At 37.9% G+C, this 15,203-nt stretch overlaps 1 protein-coding gene across 4 annotated transcripts in view; it reads left to right on the forward strand.

Moving 5' to 3' along the window:
* The window catches only part of BLMH (bleomycin hydrolase), a 41,438-nt gene that overhangs the window by 14,571 nt on the left and 11,664 nt on the right, over positions 1-15,203 (forward strand). For all 4 annotated transcript variants that reach the window (XM_061175083.1, XM_061175084.1, XM_061175082.1 and 1 more), the window contains exons 7-11: positions 5,547-5,702; positions 6,590-6,748; positions 6,864-6,931; positions 8,729-8,846; positions 11,497-11,566. In XM_061175083.1, the coding sequence (XP_061031066.1) occupies positions 5,547-5,702; positions 6,590-6,748; positions 6,864-6,931; positions 8,729-8,846; positions 11,497-11,566 (571 nt within the window). The remainder of the gene's footprint in view (positions 1-5,546; positions 5,703-6,589; positions 6,749-6,863; positions 6,932-8,728; positions 8,847-11,496; positions 11,567-15,203) is intronic.

Raw genomic sequence — 15,203 nt, forward strand, 5'->3', positions numbered from 1 at the left:
TCCCTCTTGTAACTGGTTCATTTACCCTTAGCACTGAACTCTCTTCAAAGTTCAGCTATATTCTTTGACCACTTTTGTGTCCTTGCGGTCATTCTACTCTGTGATCAATAGGTCATTTTACCTATGAGCCTAATTTCTCCATCAGTGAAACTAAAAAGTCAGAGTAGGTGATTTCTTAATGGCACTGTAGCTTTGCATTTTTATAACAATAGAAGTAAGTAATATTTCTACAGTGGTTTAGACTTTACTAGGCAATACAGTATTGTAAATACAAATGAAGATTCTAATATTCTGTCACTTCTGCAGTGGTTCCAAGCACTGAAATCTTTTAGCTTTACCAGTTTTGCTCCATTACAAGTAGCTTGGTTGTTACCATTGCACTACCTTCCCATTCTAACATTTCTAATTATTACAGTTTCCTCCATTCTGCGTCTGCCTGTAGCTGGCTTTCAACTCTCACCCTTCTAAGTATTCATGACTGACGCTCAACTATTGCATCCTGCCTTCCTCCTCTCACTTGATGTCTGTCTCCCAGTTTAGCCATGGGTATAGGAATTGACTCCATCTCACATCATTTGTCTTTAAATTGGGGTCCACACATTCTTTCCCTATGTCCTGTATTTCATGCTTTCTGTGTCCTTTTTCTTTTTTCCATTCCCTTTCCTGGTTCTGTTATTCACCAGTATTCAGTTCTGCATAATGACTTGCGTTTAGTGGCCAGTATCTTTTTTTATCCTGAATACCAAGTGCATCTTGTGAGAAGCAGGTGACACTCCCAAGTTGCTCACCAGAGAGCAGACTCAGATATCCACAGCTCACTGCCAGCTTTATACTTTGGGAACCGGGAATATTATTTCAGAACAGCAGAGTCTCTTATCAAGAAATGTAGTGTCAGGGGCCCTGGAGACTATACTTTGGAGAGTTTTAAAAAATTAGAGCTTGTTTAACTATTGTTAGTTGACTTGCAGCCAAATATTCCTTCCAAAGTGTTGTAAACTGACTTGAATCTGAATGGCTTTGGATAATTATAGTCATAGTAAACAAAGCAACATGTCTCAAATTACAGTTCTACTAAAATCCAAGAGAAAGAGATGTCACCCTTATCCTCATTCATGCCTTATGTGTATCTTTGATAAAAATTTAGATTTATAAATCATATGCAGTAGGGCATAAGTATTTGTATTCCAAAAAGATTAATCATAGAATTCATTTAGATAACTAAAATGCAGGTTTCCTTTAATGCATTTTTGGGGAGAAGGAAGGAATGATTTAACACTTTTTATTTTAGATAGGGAGTCAAGTGCATAATGAGGTATATGTAAATTATAGTGTAAAACACTCATTTATATTTAGAATGTGTTTAAAAGTAAACAGAAATTCACTTAGTTGTCTTAAATCTTCATTAGGCCTAGCCCTAGCCTCCTTTTTTTTGGCCAGAGCCTAACTGAACTGGATAAACCACCCTTGGATGACTGAGAATTAATCAGAATGACCCCATATAAAATGTTCATACACATGTGACAACGATTACTAGTTAAAAATACACATCATTTAAGTCTATAAAACCTTCCTTATTTAAACATGTTCTGATTATATACTTTCATTGTCATTGTCTTTAGTTACCAGTGGCAGTGTCCTCATGATGAAAGGTGCCATTTGTGGCCTTGGTGCTGAGCAAATACAAAATGACTCTCTGGTCCTTATGAATCCCAAACATAGCTCATTAATCCATGGCTAGATTAGCTCAATTACAGTTGCTGATGTGATGCCCTGCTGCTGCTTTTCTGTACTAGAAACCAACCTGAGAATGATACAACATTAAAAGAGAGGTGGTTTAAGGAGCAGCTGTTCAGGCTCATAAAACACAAAGTAAATCCTAGTAAAGGAAGATTCTCTCTTGGGAAACAAAACATAAAATGAAAGGCAAACATAACTTCATCTGTAGGTTAATCTGTTTCTGTTAAGATGGTAGAGTCAGGCTCTGTCTTCCAAAATAACACATGAATTAAGAGTCTTTTTATCCTTAATTATAGGCCTAATGTCATAGGCAGGCCTATGTCTAGTTTTCTAGCTTTGGTTCAGAGGATAAGTTTGAGCCTTGGTATCAGGTTCCAGTCTGTCTCAGGGCTTTTTGAGGCCTAGAATGAATGCACTGGAGATGATGAAGAGAAATAAATACAATTTCAGTGGCTGATGATGACATATGGATGCCGACTTAGAATTGGGGGATCTTGGACGTGTGTTCCCTAAAGCCAGATAGGGACTGGGGTATCTAATGAATTTACCTAAAGGTCAGTCTGGAGAAGTCCTGGCTGCTCAAAACAACTACTAATGTACAGCTAAGGAGTATCAAAAACTAAGCTCCTTAAGTGGTCTTTCTGGCTGAAAGTGGTGGGGTTGGGCGTATTAAGAAATCAGGCTGTCATAGATCATTCTCTGGTGATTCTTTCTAGAGCAGAGGCAGGAGCCGACATTTCTGAAGGGAGTGGAGGGTAAAATGAGGGAAGAGGGTGGGGTCTATCAGGTTAAGGACAACAGAGTTCTCCAGAGTTGGGGTCCAAGGAGAGGAGGGGAAGGAAGGTTTATTTCTTACAGGCTATAGCTTTGTTTTATTCTCTAAGCCTTCCCTTTTGTTCTGCATTTAGGGTCTGCCCAGTTTGAACTCCTAAATTTAAGTTTTACACCAGTCACTGGAGAAGAACTTTGAATTTAAGAAAACTGTTTTTAATGTGGTTCTTCTAGTGTTTGTTGGGATACGTCTAAGGTCTGGTTTCTGTCCCTGGTAGATTAAGTCTAGCAGGGGAGACAGTAGAGAAACATAAATGACACTATGGAATCAAATGTTAATTTTTCTAGCTCACACTAACTTCTCCTTTCTCTGAATACTTCTGACATAAAAATTTAATTAGTGAAAACTTGCTGGAAAAGGGTCATCCTGCACTGAGTTTTTTTTTTTTTTTTTTTTTAATTTTAGTTTTTTGGCTGTGCCACATGGCTTGCGGGGTCTTAGTCCTCTGACCAGGGATTGAACTCGGGCCCTCGGCAGTGAAAGTGTGGAGTCTTAACCACTGAACCGCCAGGGAATTCCCTGCACTGAGTTTTATAGCATGGGAGTAGGATTGGGTTTTGAGGCACAGAAGAGACAGTAAAGTTATGAAGGTGACAGCGAGCTGAGTGCATTGAGTGGACAGTAAGGAGAGACATAGACAGAACTGACGGGTGAGCAGGCTCCATGATGGGAAATGAGGTTGGGTGAAGTTACAGAGAGCCTTCAAAATCCAACCATGTTCATCAGAGAAATGCAAGCTAAAACCACATTGGGAATACCATTACTTACCCACCAAAATGGCTAAAATTAAAAATACAGTGCGAGGTTTGGCAAGAATGTATTGTTAGGACAACTGGAACTCTCTTCCTTTGCTGGAGAGTATGTAAATTCCTTCAAGCCCCTGGAAAACCGTCTGGATAAAAATATTCTTAGCTGCTTTATAAATAACCCTACACTGAAAACAACTCACATGTCCACCAACACGAGTGAATAAATTATAATATATTTACACAGCAGTAAAGACAAATTAGTGATATCCACAGCACCATGAGTGAATCTTACAGGCATTATGTCAACAAAGGTTGCCCTACACAGCAGAGAATATGCTGTGTGATTCCATTTATATGAAATTAAAGAACAGGCAAAACTAATCAGTAGTTATTTAAGTCAAAATAATGCTTACCTTGGGGAAGGTGTGGTTATTGACTGGAAGGGAGCTAGGGAACCTTTGGAACCCTGGAAATATTCTGTATATTTATTTGAATGGTGGTTACATGGGTGTATACCTATGTAAAAAATTGAACCGAGCTGTATATGTAAGATTAGTGCACTTTGCATACCTTTTGAATGTATGTTATGCCGAAGTAAAAAAAGAAGGCAAATAGATCAGGTCATGGAGTTTAGATTTGTTATGGGAGGTAATAGGAAAGCATTATTGAATCTTCAACAAGGAAGTGACTTGAAGAAAGGGTGGTACTTCTGAAATTATTCATCCTGTGGTGGAGAGTGGAATAGTGTTCACATCAGTTATCATATCTAGGTCAGATATAGTGCTAGATGCTATAGGAGATACAAAATATCCATGACCTGGTCCTTATCCTTGAGAAGTTTATGACCTTTTGTAAGAGACAGGTTATAGGAAACCCAGAAAGTTACAGTAAACGATAAATGCTTAATTCATGGTGTTATAGAAATAGTGCTGAGGTCAGACCTGGGTTCAAATCCTAATTTTGTGATTTATTGGCTTTAAGACTTCAGTCAAGCTATTTATTTCCCTGAACCTTGGTTTCCTTATCTGTAAAATGTGAATAATACCTACCATTTTTTTTTAGAGAGGATTGAGAGATATGATATTTAAAGATTGTAGTACAGCACAGAAAAGTCAATAAATGTTCCCTTTTTTGTTTTAAACCCTGTACCAATGGAGCAATACTTTTTTTTTTTTTGGACAGTGTGTGACATCAGTTTAGACCATGGTTCTCCCAGTTACTAGCTATGTGATCTTAAGTAGGTTACTTACTTTCTTTGAGTCTCAATCTCTTTTGGGGGAAAAAAAGAAAAAGGAGGGGAAATTATGCCTTGAGAGAGTTCTGTGAGAATTAAGTTAACCTAGCAGATATATAGTATCTAGCACAAAATAGTCACACCTAATAAATACAGGATCTGTTTCTTTTGACTGTATTGGAGTATATCAATACAAATGTATGGAGCAAATAATACAGATAATAAGATTGGATTAGGGTGGTGCCTGGGGTGGAGAAAGAAGAAGCGGATTGTAATGTGTATTTTTTAAAAGATAAAGCAAATTTGATACAGAAGAGGAAGGTATGTCTCTATACTTCTATTTTTTTCTTTCTATAAGATGAAAATAATATAAAATATTGAAATATCCTTGGATTGTAATAATGCTAATTGAAGGTTTTATGACATCATTGGAAAGTATGTTAAGGTCTCACAACCCAAAAAAATGGTACCTTACTACTAAATTTAGTCTTATTCTAATAATAATTTTAATAGACATTGTCATCTAAGCTCCACCAAAAAGTTAATGACTTTTCTGTGAGTAGAGACCCCTGTCACAATCAAAGCAAAACCTAGAAGCATAAAGGGAAGGCAATCCATTTATAAAATGTATGTAATTATTTGTCACTTGAAATATAATCAGCAGAGCAGCAACCCAGGTCTTGTTGTGTATCAGTGGTGAGTGATTTCTTGGCTAAGGAAGTTTAACTTGCAGGGCAAATACTAAGCACTAAATATTAACATTTCAGAATTGTATTGTTCACAGTGTTTATTTAAGAACTCAGAAGTTGGCTGATATCAAATCCTGGACATCAACCTTCCAATTTTTGGAGCAATATTAGATTTCCTGTGAAATTTCTGGCTTGAATTTAGCCACTGATTTCTTGTGTTTCCCAAGCTAGAAGAAAATGAAGAGGTAGAGGTAAAAAATACTGCTTCCCCCTAGCCATCGCTCATCTGTCCTCCTTTTTTCCAGATATTCAGAGTGGTGTGCATCTGTTTGGGTAATCCACCAGAGACGTTTACCTGGGAGTATCGAGACAAAGATAAAAACTATCAGAAGATTGGCCCCATAACACCCTTGAAGTTTTACAAGGAACATGTCAAGCCACTCTTCAATATGGAAGATAAGGTTGGAGACTGGCACTGGCAGCCACTGGCTGTTTACTTTCAAATGCCTGTTGACTACAAGAAAGAATACTCGATTCCTGGGTTACCATGCATGGTCATCAAACTAGACAGTAAACAAAATTTTTCCTCCTTCCTCTGAGGTATTTTATGTACCAATTCAGTTGGTCATATTAGGATCCCCAGTGCTCCTCTTCAGAGACTTTTCTAACTATGGGCCAGCAGTCAGTTTAATTCCCATATGCTCCCCTGATTTGGGCCCTGAGTCATTCTCAGGTGCGAAGACAATAAAAGTATATTGGGTGTTTCTTACCATGGGTTCAGAGCATCACTCTACTGTGGGCCCCTCTTGGGACGCTCTTGCGGAAGGGAGCAGTGTCCCATCCTAGTTTTTCCCGCTCACTTCAGGGCTTCTCCACCTGCCTAGCAAGATGACTAGCGCCCCTTCTTCATTGGCATCTTGACCGTCTTAAAAGCACATGGCGTTGTTTTATGATTGGAGTCCCAACTCAGTTGTGGTACTGCCAGATGTTGAGCCTTTCTGGTAACTTGAGAGCAGAGGTCTTGTAGTGATGGACTCGTGAATCGCCATCTTGCCTTACTCAGTGCACACAATTCTGCAGAATTAGTTTCGGGGTGATTCCCGCCAGTAGGAAAAACAGGTTGATGCAACTCCCAAATGTGTCCCTTATACTAATTAGGATATACAGGGACCTCTCTCACATGACCTTGCCACCTTTTGTTTCTCAGTTATTTAACAATGTGTAATGCTTGTTCTTGTAGGCAGAGGCGCTAAGCTTGATACAAATATATGAACTTAAAGGAGAGGTCTGTATCTTGCTTGACACTCCTGGTTTTATGTTCTAATCAACATGTTCTTGATCTCAATAGATTTGTTTAGTGAATGACCCTCGGCCCCACCATAAGTACAGCAGACTTTACACGGTGGACTACTTAAGCAACATGGTTGGAGGGAGGAAAACTCTATATAACAACCAGCCCATTGACTTATTGAAAAAGATGGTTGCTGCCTCCATCAAAGATGGAGAGGTTGGTATTGTTTCTTTGTCTTCTGCATAGGGGTTAAAACCTTTTCTTCCCACTTCTTTGGTGTAATAGGAAGAACTTATGTTGACTTCTTTCATCTTCTTTCCTCTATTTCTAGGCTGTATGGTTTGGCTGTGATGTTGGAAAGCACTTCAATGGCAAGTTGGGCCTCAGTGACATGAATGTGTGAGTGCAAGAAATTTAAAATAGAAAATAATTTGTGGGTTGTGACTGTTGGAGTACACTCTTGGTACGAAGTGACTCAGCTCGGGTTCACTCAAAGATTAAGGTTGGCCTGAGGGTGGGTCTCTTTTTTTCTATTTTGTAGAGTTTGAGGATTCATAGCAGAAACTCCACATATTTATATGCTCTAACCTGGGAAGTCAAGATCATACTTCATATCTGAGTTGAAATTGTTGGACGTTCCTAAAAAGTCATCCTACATCAGAAAGACACTTAAAAAAAATTTTTTTTTGATTTAAAAAAAAAAAACAATGTAACACTCAAAGTAGTATTGTAAAAGATATAATCAGTGTGATGCCAAGTATTTGATACCAAGTATTTATCAAAGATACCACATACTTTTTGTCTTTTTTTTTGTACAATAATTACTTTTTAAAAGACAACTTAAGGGACTTCCATGGGTGGTCCAGTGGCTAAGACTCCATGCTCCCAATGCAGGGGACCCGGGTTCAATCCCTGGTCAGGGAACTAGATCCCACATGCTGCAGCTAAGAGTTCACATGATGCAACTAAAAGATCCCACATGCTGCAACTAAAGATCCTGCATGCGGCAATGAAGATCCTGTGTGCCGCAACTAAGACCCGGTGCAGCCAAATAAATAAATAAATATTTTTTTTAAAAAAGGCAACTTAAAAGTTGGATTACTGGCACTTCCCTAGTGGCACAGTGGTTAAGAATCTGCCTGCCAATGCCAGGGACACAGGTTCGATCCCTGGTCCGGGAAGATCCCACGTGCCACACAGCAACTAAGCCTGTGCACCACAACTGCTGAAGCCCACGTGCCTAGAGCCCGTGCTCCGCAACAAGAGAAGCCACTGCAATGAAAAGCCCGCGCACCACAATGAAGAGTAGCCCCCAGCTCGCCACAACTAGACAAAGCCTACACGCAGCAATGAAAACCCAATGCAGCCAAAAAACAAAAAGTTGGATTACGAAAGGTTATAAAAATAATAGTAATTGATTACCGTGTAAATCTGCTCAGTGCGTTTGGGGATATAATGAAAGGTTTTCCAGATCTCTTGTTTGCTATTTGAGCCTTCTTAACTACTTCTATTACTTTGATACCTTATGTATTTTGTCTTTATGACAACTAGGACTAATATGCATACACACTTTAAAGCATTCCTCCTGGTTGTTTATGACAATGAAGATTCATTTGTGAACTGAATCATTCAAATTCCTTGACTTAAAATATATCACTTTAACATTACTTGTAAGTAATTATTACTTGTAGGAAATTGAGTAAATATCTTGACAGTTAACAACAGGAGAAAGGAAATCTGCTAAAAGAGAGAATTCATGAAGTTTTTTAAACTTTGAAAATATTCTCCAATATTTTGACACTATTTAAATTTCACAGTTAGCAGTGGTCTAAATGAATTCAGAAACTGAGTGTTTCTGCCGGCTCAAAAGAGACCATTTTTGAAAGAAATTACTTCAGAAACTTTTAAGTTTTCTTGCCAAAATGACAGTGCAAGCTTATCTTGTCAGCTTTTTGATTTGGGGAATTTATGTTTAATAACTTCGTATTTTTCTGAGTACTCTTGTGACACAGAGAGAATGGAATCCCATTGAGAGGCTAAATTTTGCATGTACCACGTTCTCTAAAGAGCTACAGCCCAGATATATCTGGAGCTGCAAAGCCCCTTCAGGTTCTTCTGTGATCCTTTTACAACCAGAAGCCAATTATCCCCCATGATTGTACTCTCTATATTCTGTGCTATTGTTCTCTTTTACAGCTATGACCACGAGTTAGTGTTTGGTGTCTCCATGAAGAACATGAATAAAGCTGAGAGGCTGACTTTTGGTGAGTCACTTATGACCCACGCCATGACCTTCACTGCTGTCTCAGAAAAGGTATGACCCTCAGCGTGCCCACTCCAGTGTTTGCATAGATGGATCTACATGCTCCTGCAGACCATTTAATCCAGCAGAGCTTCTTCATAGTGTATATGATTTCTGTTAAAAGTTAACAAGACATTGTACCTGCCTCACTTGGGGTTTGGCTGGATGCTCAGAAGTAATAAAAATAGAAACTTTCCATGAGGAGCAGAATTTGTGTCAGCAGGGAGTAAGGAAGTAACTGCTTTTCTGTAACTTTGGAAATTCTTGGTGTGAAAAGAGGTCAGCAAGGGAACTTGAGAGAGAATAACTTGAGTTTAATAAGGAATTAAAATGTGCCCTGAAAGTGTTCATATCTTGATGACTTATGTTCAGACTCACCTTCCTTTCATTTGTCATTCAGATTCTTCTGCAGTAAAATGTCAATAACAATAATTTGTAGACTCCATGCTCATTACTGGATTTATGCAGAGCTTCAGGAAATTGGATGTAAAAAGTATGTTGAATTTCCTATGAAATACTCTGACTAGTAATATCACTGTTTCTAAGACACACTGTTGGAAACAACAAGTGCAGTTTTATTTCACAAATAAGCCTCCTCATTTCTAGGCTGTAGAATAGATATTTACTCCTGTGCTCTGGGATCATAAAGAAGAGAAGACTTCAGAATACTTTAGTTCTTTACCACTGCAAGCAAAAGTGTTCTTTTCCTAGCCTAATTGGAAAGAAAGTCACAGAATAACTACCTTGACCTTAGAAGCAAAATATTAGAAGGAACTTCTTGTAAAATACTGTAAATAATGAAATAAACTTCTATAGTAAATAAACTAGAATAAAATACTACTAAAATACTTAGAATAAAATATTAAGTTGTTCATATTTATGTTTAGACCTCCTATATTGTAAAATTCAGTGGATTTATAACTAAAGCTCCTTAAAGTTAAACTTTTAAACTATTCAGAGGATTATTAAAAAGGAAAACAAACTAAAAACCTTGTAATTTCCAAGAGAGTTTTGGGTTTTATCATTTTCCATCTCTATTATAGAGTATTCCTGTTTTTCAGAAATAAAAATCATACATACTCCATGTCGTTTTCTCTGGAACTTCCATTCTTTCATTGGCATGGTTTATTAATATGCTTTTTTTCCCCCTCTGGGAAATGGAGCTGCATTACCTGTAAATATTATAAAGCAGAATCGACACTATCATAACTGGAATTTTATATTGAGATTTTTCTCTTCCTTCCACTTTGAGTTTTTGACCACTACAAAACTAGTTTGCACTGCATTTGAATGATAATGCAGAGATAAATGCTAGTAAGTATTCTGGGATATTCTTTCTTGTTTCTGGTTTCTTGGAATCCCTCTGAGGGAGGTCCAGATATTATTCTATATTTGTAGATGACATGGCTTGATCTAGGTCATGCAGGAATTCATTGGCAAAGGAAAGAAGAGGAAACATTTTCAAACTTACTATAATAAATGACTTTAGGTGATACAGATTCTAACAGTTATATTTAAAAGGAAAGTAAAGATGGACTATAATGCAGGGAGTAGAAAACCAAAACATTTAATAAGCTAGCCCCAGAATGTATAGTTTATTGATGTGGTTTTAAAGGTACCTGGGGCTAAGATTAAGGGGTAGGTAGTACAGATAAGGGTGTTTGAAACTTGTGGGTTTGATTGTTGGCTATTTCTGAGACTGAAAATTACTGAGATTCAAGAAAACTGTCAGGAGTAAAATCAAATCCCATGTAGATGAGACTCATGCAGTTTTATGCAGGTGGGAGTTGACAGATGAAATCATTAGGAGATAATTCAGGAGCCAGCTCTCTTCTCATGCTACAAAGATTTAAGTTGTTTTGACATCAGCTAATGCCCTGGGTAAACGTGAGAGAGAACAGTCTTTTCCCAAGTGCAGCCTTCGTACCCCTCTCTGCGTCACTGTAATAAAGACTATAAATGAAGGTTATCAGGATGAGTATCATTGTCCCTTTAAGAAGATGAAAATTGAGCTTATTTTATTAATGAAGATAGAAGGAGAACAGAACTGTCTGGGTTTTGTTTTATGAAAATAGTGTTTGGTTTGCCATTCAATCTCTATTGTATTAAATTCAGTATTTGTGTAACTGAATCAATAAAAGAACACATTGGAGAGTGTCATTACTCGGTTCCCCTAAGAAAGAAAAGTAGGCTGTATTGATGAGAATGTGTTTGTTTTCTTTTTTAAACTCTTGACTAGGTCTTAGAATCATTTCTAAAATAAATACAGTGGGGTACCTTTGCAATGAATGCTGACTAATTAAAAGCAAGAGTCTCTGGCTTCAGATGGTGTTCACTGCTTTCAGTAATTTAATATTTTGTTTTTCTTAGCCAAGAGGCATTTTAATGTGCTTATTTTCTGTATGCAATAGAATGTAAAGGAGAAAATAGTATTTATCGCTTTGCTGGGTTTATTGCATTTTCACCCCAAGAGATTCAAACTCCACTTCTATTAGAGTATCCCTTTGGTTATAGTGGAAGATATACGGCCCTGGTCATGTATATCATTGCTGTATAGCGAAGGCTCTTTCTTCTGAGTGGCTGAATAAGAGCTAAAATTACATGACACCTCATCAGGACGGATCTAGTTTCAGACTACACACTGTCATCCACTCTTTTGCAGGATGATCAGGAGGGTGCTTTCGTGAAATGGAGAGTGGAAAATTCGTGGGGTGAAGACCACGGCCACAAAGGTAAGCTTAATCTGGTAATACTAACTCAGAGTGACTAGGTCTGCTCTACTCTCTGCCTCCTAATGGGAAGAAAAAGCTGCCCTAGTGTGGATCATTTTTATTTTTCAGTAATTGGTCCCATTAGCTAGATTATTAGCTAGACTATTCTGGAGAAAAATCTGAGGATCTAGTTTGCCCCCAGGATCCCTACGACCAGCATGGTAGGCCTGAACTCCCTGGTTGGCTCTGAGATCAGTATGTGCTGGCATTTGTTCCAAACCGTGCTGACCCTAGTAGACCTCTTTGTACCAGAATCACTTGGCCAGTAAGAAGTTTGCCCTTTGCCAGGACACTTGCTGTATGGAGTTTGGTGCATTTTCGTTTACTGCACTAACTCTCTAGAGAATCAGAAGCTTTCTAGTGGGAGAATGGGATTGGCAAGAAACTTTAGGCATGTATTGGAGACTCATGAGAAGTTGTGAAGTCTAAAGAGGAAAAGAATGCCATGGTTACCATTTAGACGGTTTTATTCTGACAATCAAAACGCAGGCAGAAGTCATAAGTAAATTATAGTAATTAGGCTTAAAGAAAAACCACAGGTAATATATGAATTGTAGAAAAATAAAAACTACAGATAAGCCAAAAGAGGGGAAAAAAATCTCTAATAATCCTGCTACCCAGCGATCACCATTGATTAACTGTTTAGGGTGTAGTCTTGCAAATCTTAGAGACCATATTTCTTAAGACTGTTTTTCATAGTAGATTTAGTAGATAAAAGCCTTTTAAGGTGTTGTTATGCTTTAATTTTTAGAGTTTCAGACCAAAAAGTGGCAACTACCAGAGAATATTATGCATGTCAGCATGTATTTGCGTGTGTGTTATGTGCTGGTCACATCTTGTAGCAGCTGTTTCCCAGAGTCCATATTTCTTACTTTTAGCCAGTAGATTCTGGCTAGGAAGGACGCATTAACCACAGCTCTCTAGACTAGTTAGAAGACTGGAAGGAAATAGGTAGGGAATCCAGTGAGATTACCCAGACACTTGGAATCAAACTTCAGCTATCTCACCCAAGCAGCAATCAGCCAGAAATTTTCTTTAAAAAAAGTAAAACAAAATGAAAGAAAAAAAAAGAAAAAGAAAATAGCGATCTCAGCAACTCTTTACCTGTTGCTTCCCTCTTTGTTTAAGTGATTTTACAGCTAAGTTCTTTAGAGCTCTAAGATTTCCAAGGGTAAAAGGTGGAGGTTTGGAAGTGAGCAGATGGGGCTTCAGTCGTTTATATTTGAAAACTACTGTCTTAGAAGAGCCTTGACAAGACTTGAGTATGCTGCAATTGAGTGGCACAGGCTAGTAGGTGATGGCCAACACCTAGAGGCCATTTAATCTGTCATTCCAAGTCTTTTCATCTCCCCATGAAATGATCATTGGTGGATTTTGGCTAACTATCCCTGGGATCTGCTGTGAAACTCAGCAGCTCAGTGATTATATGTAAACGAGTATCAGTGCTGTTGGTACGTATCTGTTCATCATCAGGTAGTTGCATGTCCCCCATCTGTGATTTCTGTTATTGTTCTGTGATTATGGGGCACTTGCTAAATTAACTATTATGAATTAAAGTGCAACATATTTTTTAATTGGTGATTTCTTATAAGATAAATTCATTTTAAGACACAAAAACATTGGGATCAGGTAGAGGTGGGTATAAGGAAACTAGCAAAAAGATTAAAAACAAACAACTCAGAATTCAGTTATATCCCTTAAGTTGATGGTGGTTAAGAAGTGGATGCAAAGGAAAAGCTTGTCTTGAATTGGAAGGATTTGGTATTTGTAACATTTTAAAACATAAGCTATTGTTTCAGATGAAACTCTGTAGCTTCTGTTTCATTTTTGGTCTTATTTGGTCCCTGTAAATGGTTTGTTATTGTAAAGATTAGTGTCTAGGAAAAGGACTAAATTTATGGTTTGTTTAGACCAGCCTGGACACGTTGGCTTGTTTCTGAGATATTTTTCTATCTATAACAGTCACTGAGTTTGTAGATAGTAGTGATACCCATTTAAGAGAGGATAAACACTTGTAAAGTCAGGCAAAAGCTCTGTGTTCTGTGTAGTGTGAGTTATTGTCTTTATTACTTTGAACCTAAATCCCTACTCTTAAAGAGGATTCTAGGCCACTTTGCTAATTTATTTTTTTCCATTCAACTGTACCTCTTTACTCCTAACTCAATAAAAGTTTTGCTTCTGCTGACTTACTCATTCTATTATTATGTTGAGAGAGCTGGGGTCTTTTTTTTTTTTAAGTTCAAAGGTTATAGCTTATTGTACTATAGCACATTAACCAGTTTTGCTTCCAACCCAGAAGTCTAACATTTAATTATTTACATAATTATATGAATTTTATAATTTATATTATAAAGCACACATAATTATATCACACACACACATTTTCAAATGTCCTTTGGCTCTTTGAACTGATTGTGTTATCTTACTGGTTCACTCTTGTAGTGAGTTGAATAAAATCTTTAACACGTGTTTATTTTACATTTGCATTATATCACCATTTTACTTCTTAAAATTTACTTTAATGACAGTGATACTCCCTTCTTGGTTTTTTTTTTTTTTAACATCTTTATTGGAGTATAATTGCTTTACAATGGTGTGTTAGTTTCTGCTTTATAACAAAGTGAATCAGCTGTACATATACATATATCCCCATATCTCCTCCCTCTTGTGTCTCCCTCCCACCCTCCCTATCCCACCCCTCTAGGTGGTCACAAAGCCCTGAGCTGATCTCCCTGTGCTGTGTGGCTGCTTCCCACTAGCTAGCTGTTTTGCATTTGGTAGTGTATAGATGTCCATGCCACTCTCTCACTTCGTCCCAAGAGCTGGGGTCTTGATCCCTGTGGTCTGCCTATAATCCTTCCTAGCGAAACCTGCAGCTGTCTAGTTAAGACTAAACTAACTTTTTTGTTGTTCTCGAATAACTGAAATGCCTGAGATTACACAGAGTAAAGCATTTCAGTAGAGAGCCAAAAGATAAATTGAACTGAGTGGGGGTAGCGAATAGTTCATTCAAAGCCAAAATAAATTATTCTCATGTGTTTCTTGGTAATGTTCTTTCTGACTTAACAGGAAGGAAGGAAAGAAAACATGATCTAATTTAATTGGCACACTTGGCCTGACCTTAGGAGAATACGTAGTGTGCTATTATGCTGGCGATGTGTGTTTACCCCAGCAGGACCCTCCCGTCTGTCATCCTGGTGGGCATTGGCTGCCATGTGTGAGACAGAACCTCTTTTGTGCTCTTTCAGGAGACAGGACAACCTTAAACAGCATTGCTAGGATTTTGTTTCTGTAGATAACATTGTTAACAGTTTGTTACTGTTCTCTATGGGGTTTCTGCTTGTTAAGATTGATGGTTTCTCAAAAAGCAATGTTGATAATACTACAAGCTGGAGGTGAACAGAGCAGAGATACCTGGGCAGGCTGCCTTTTCCCTCTGCCCAGTTCTGGCTTTGGTCTTTCCCATTGGTCATGAGACTACTAATTAAATCAGATAACCTGACTGTTTCCCAAAGGGGACAAATATTACCTCTGACCACTAGACACATAAAGGGAGAAATTAATTCTTATCTTATTGAAGCCATTGGGTTACTTCATA

This window comes from Eubalaena glacialis, chromosome 19, assembly GCF_028564815.1.
Source record: "Eubalaena glacialis isolate mEubGla1 chromosome 19, mEubGla1.1.hap2.+ XY, whole genome shotgun sequence".
Classification (NCBI taxonomy): domain Eukaryota; kingdom Metazoa; phylum Chordata; class Mammalia; order Artiodactyla; family Balaenidae; genus Eubalaena; species Eubalaena glacialis.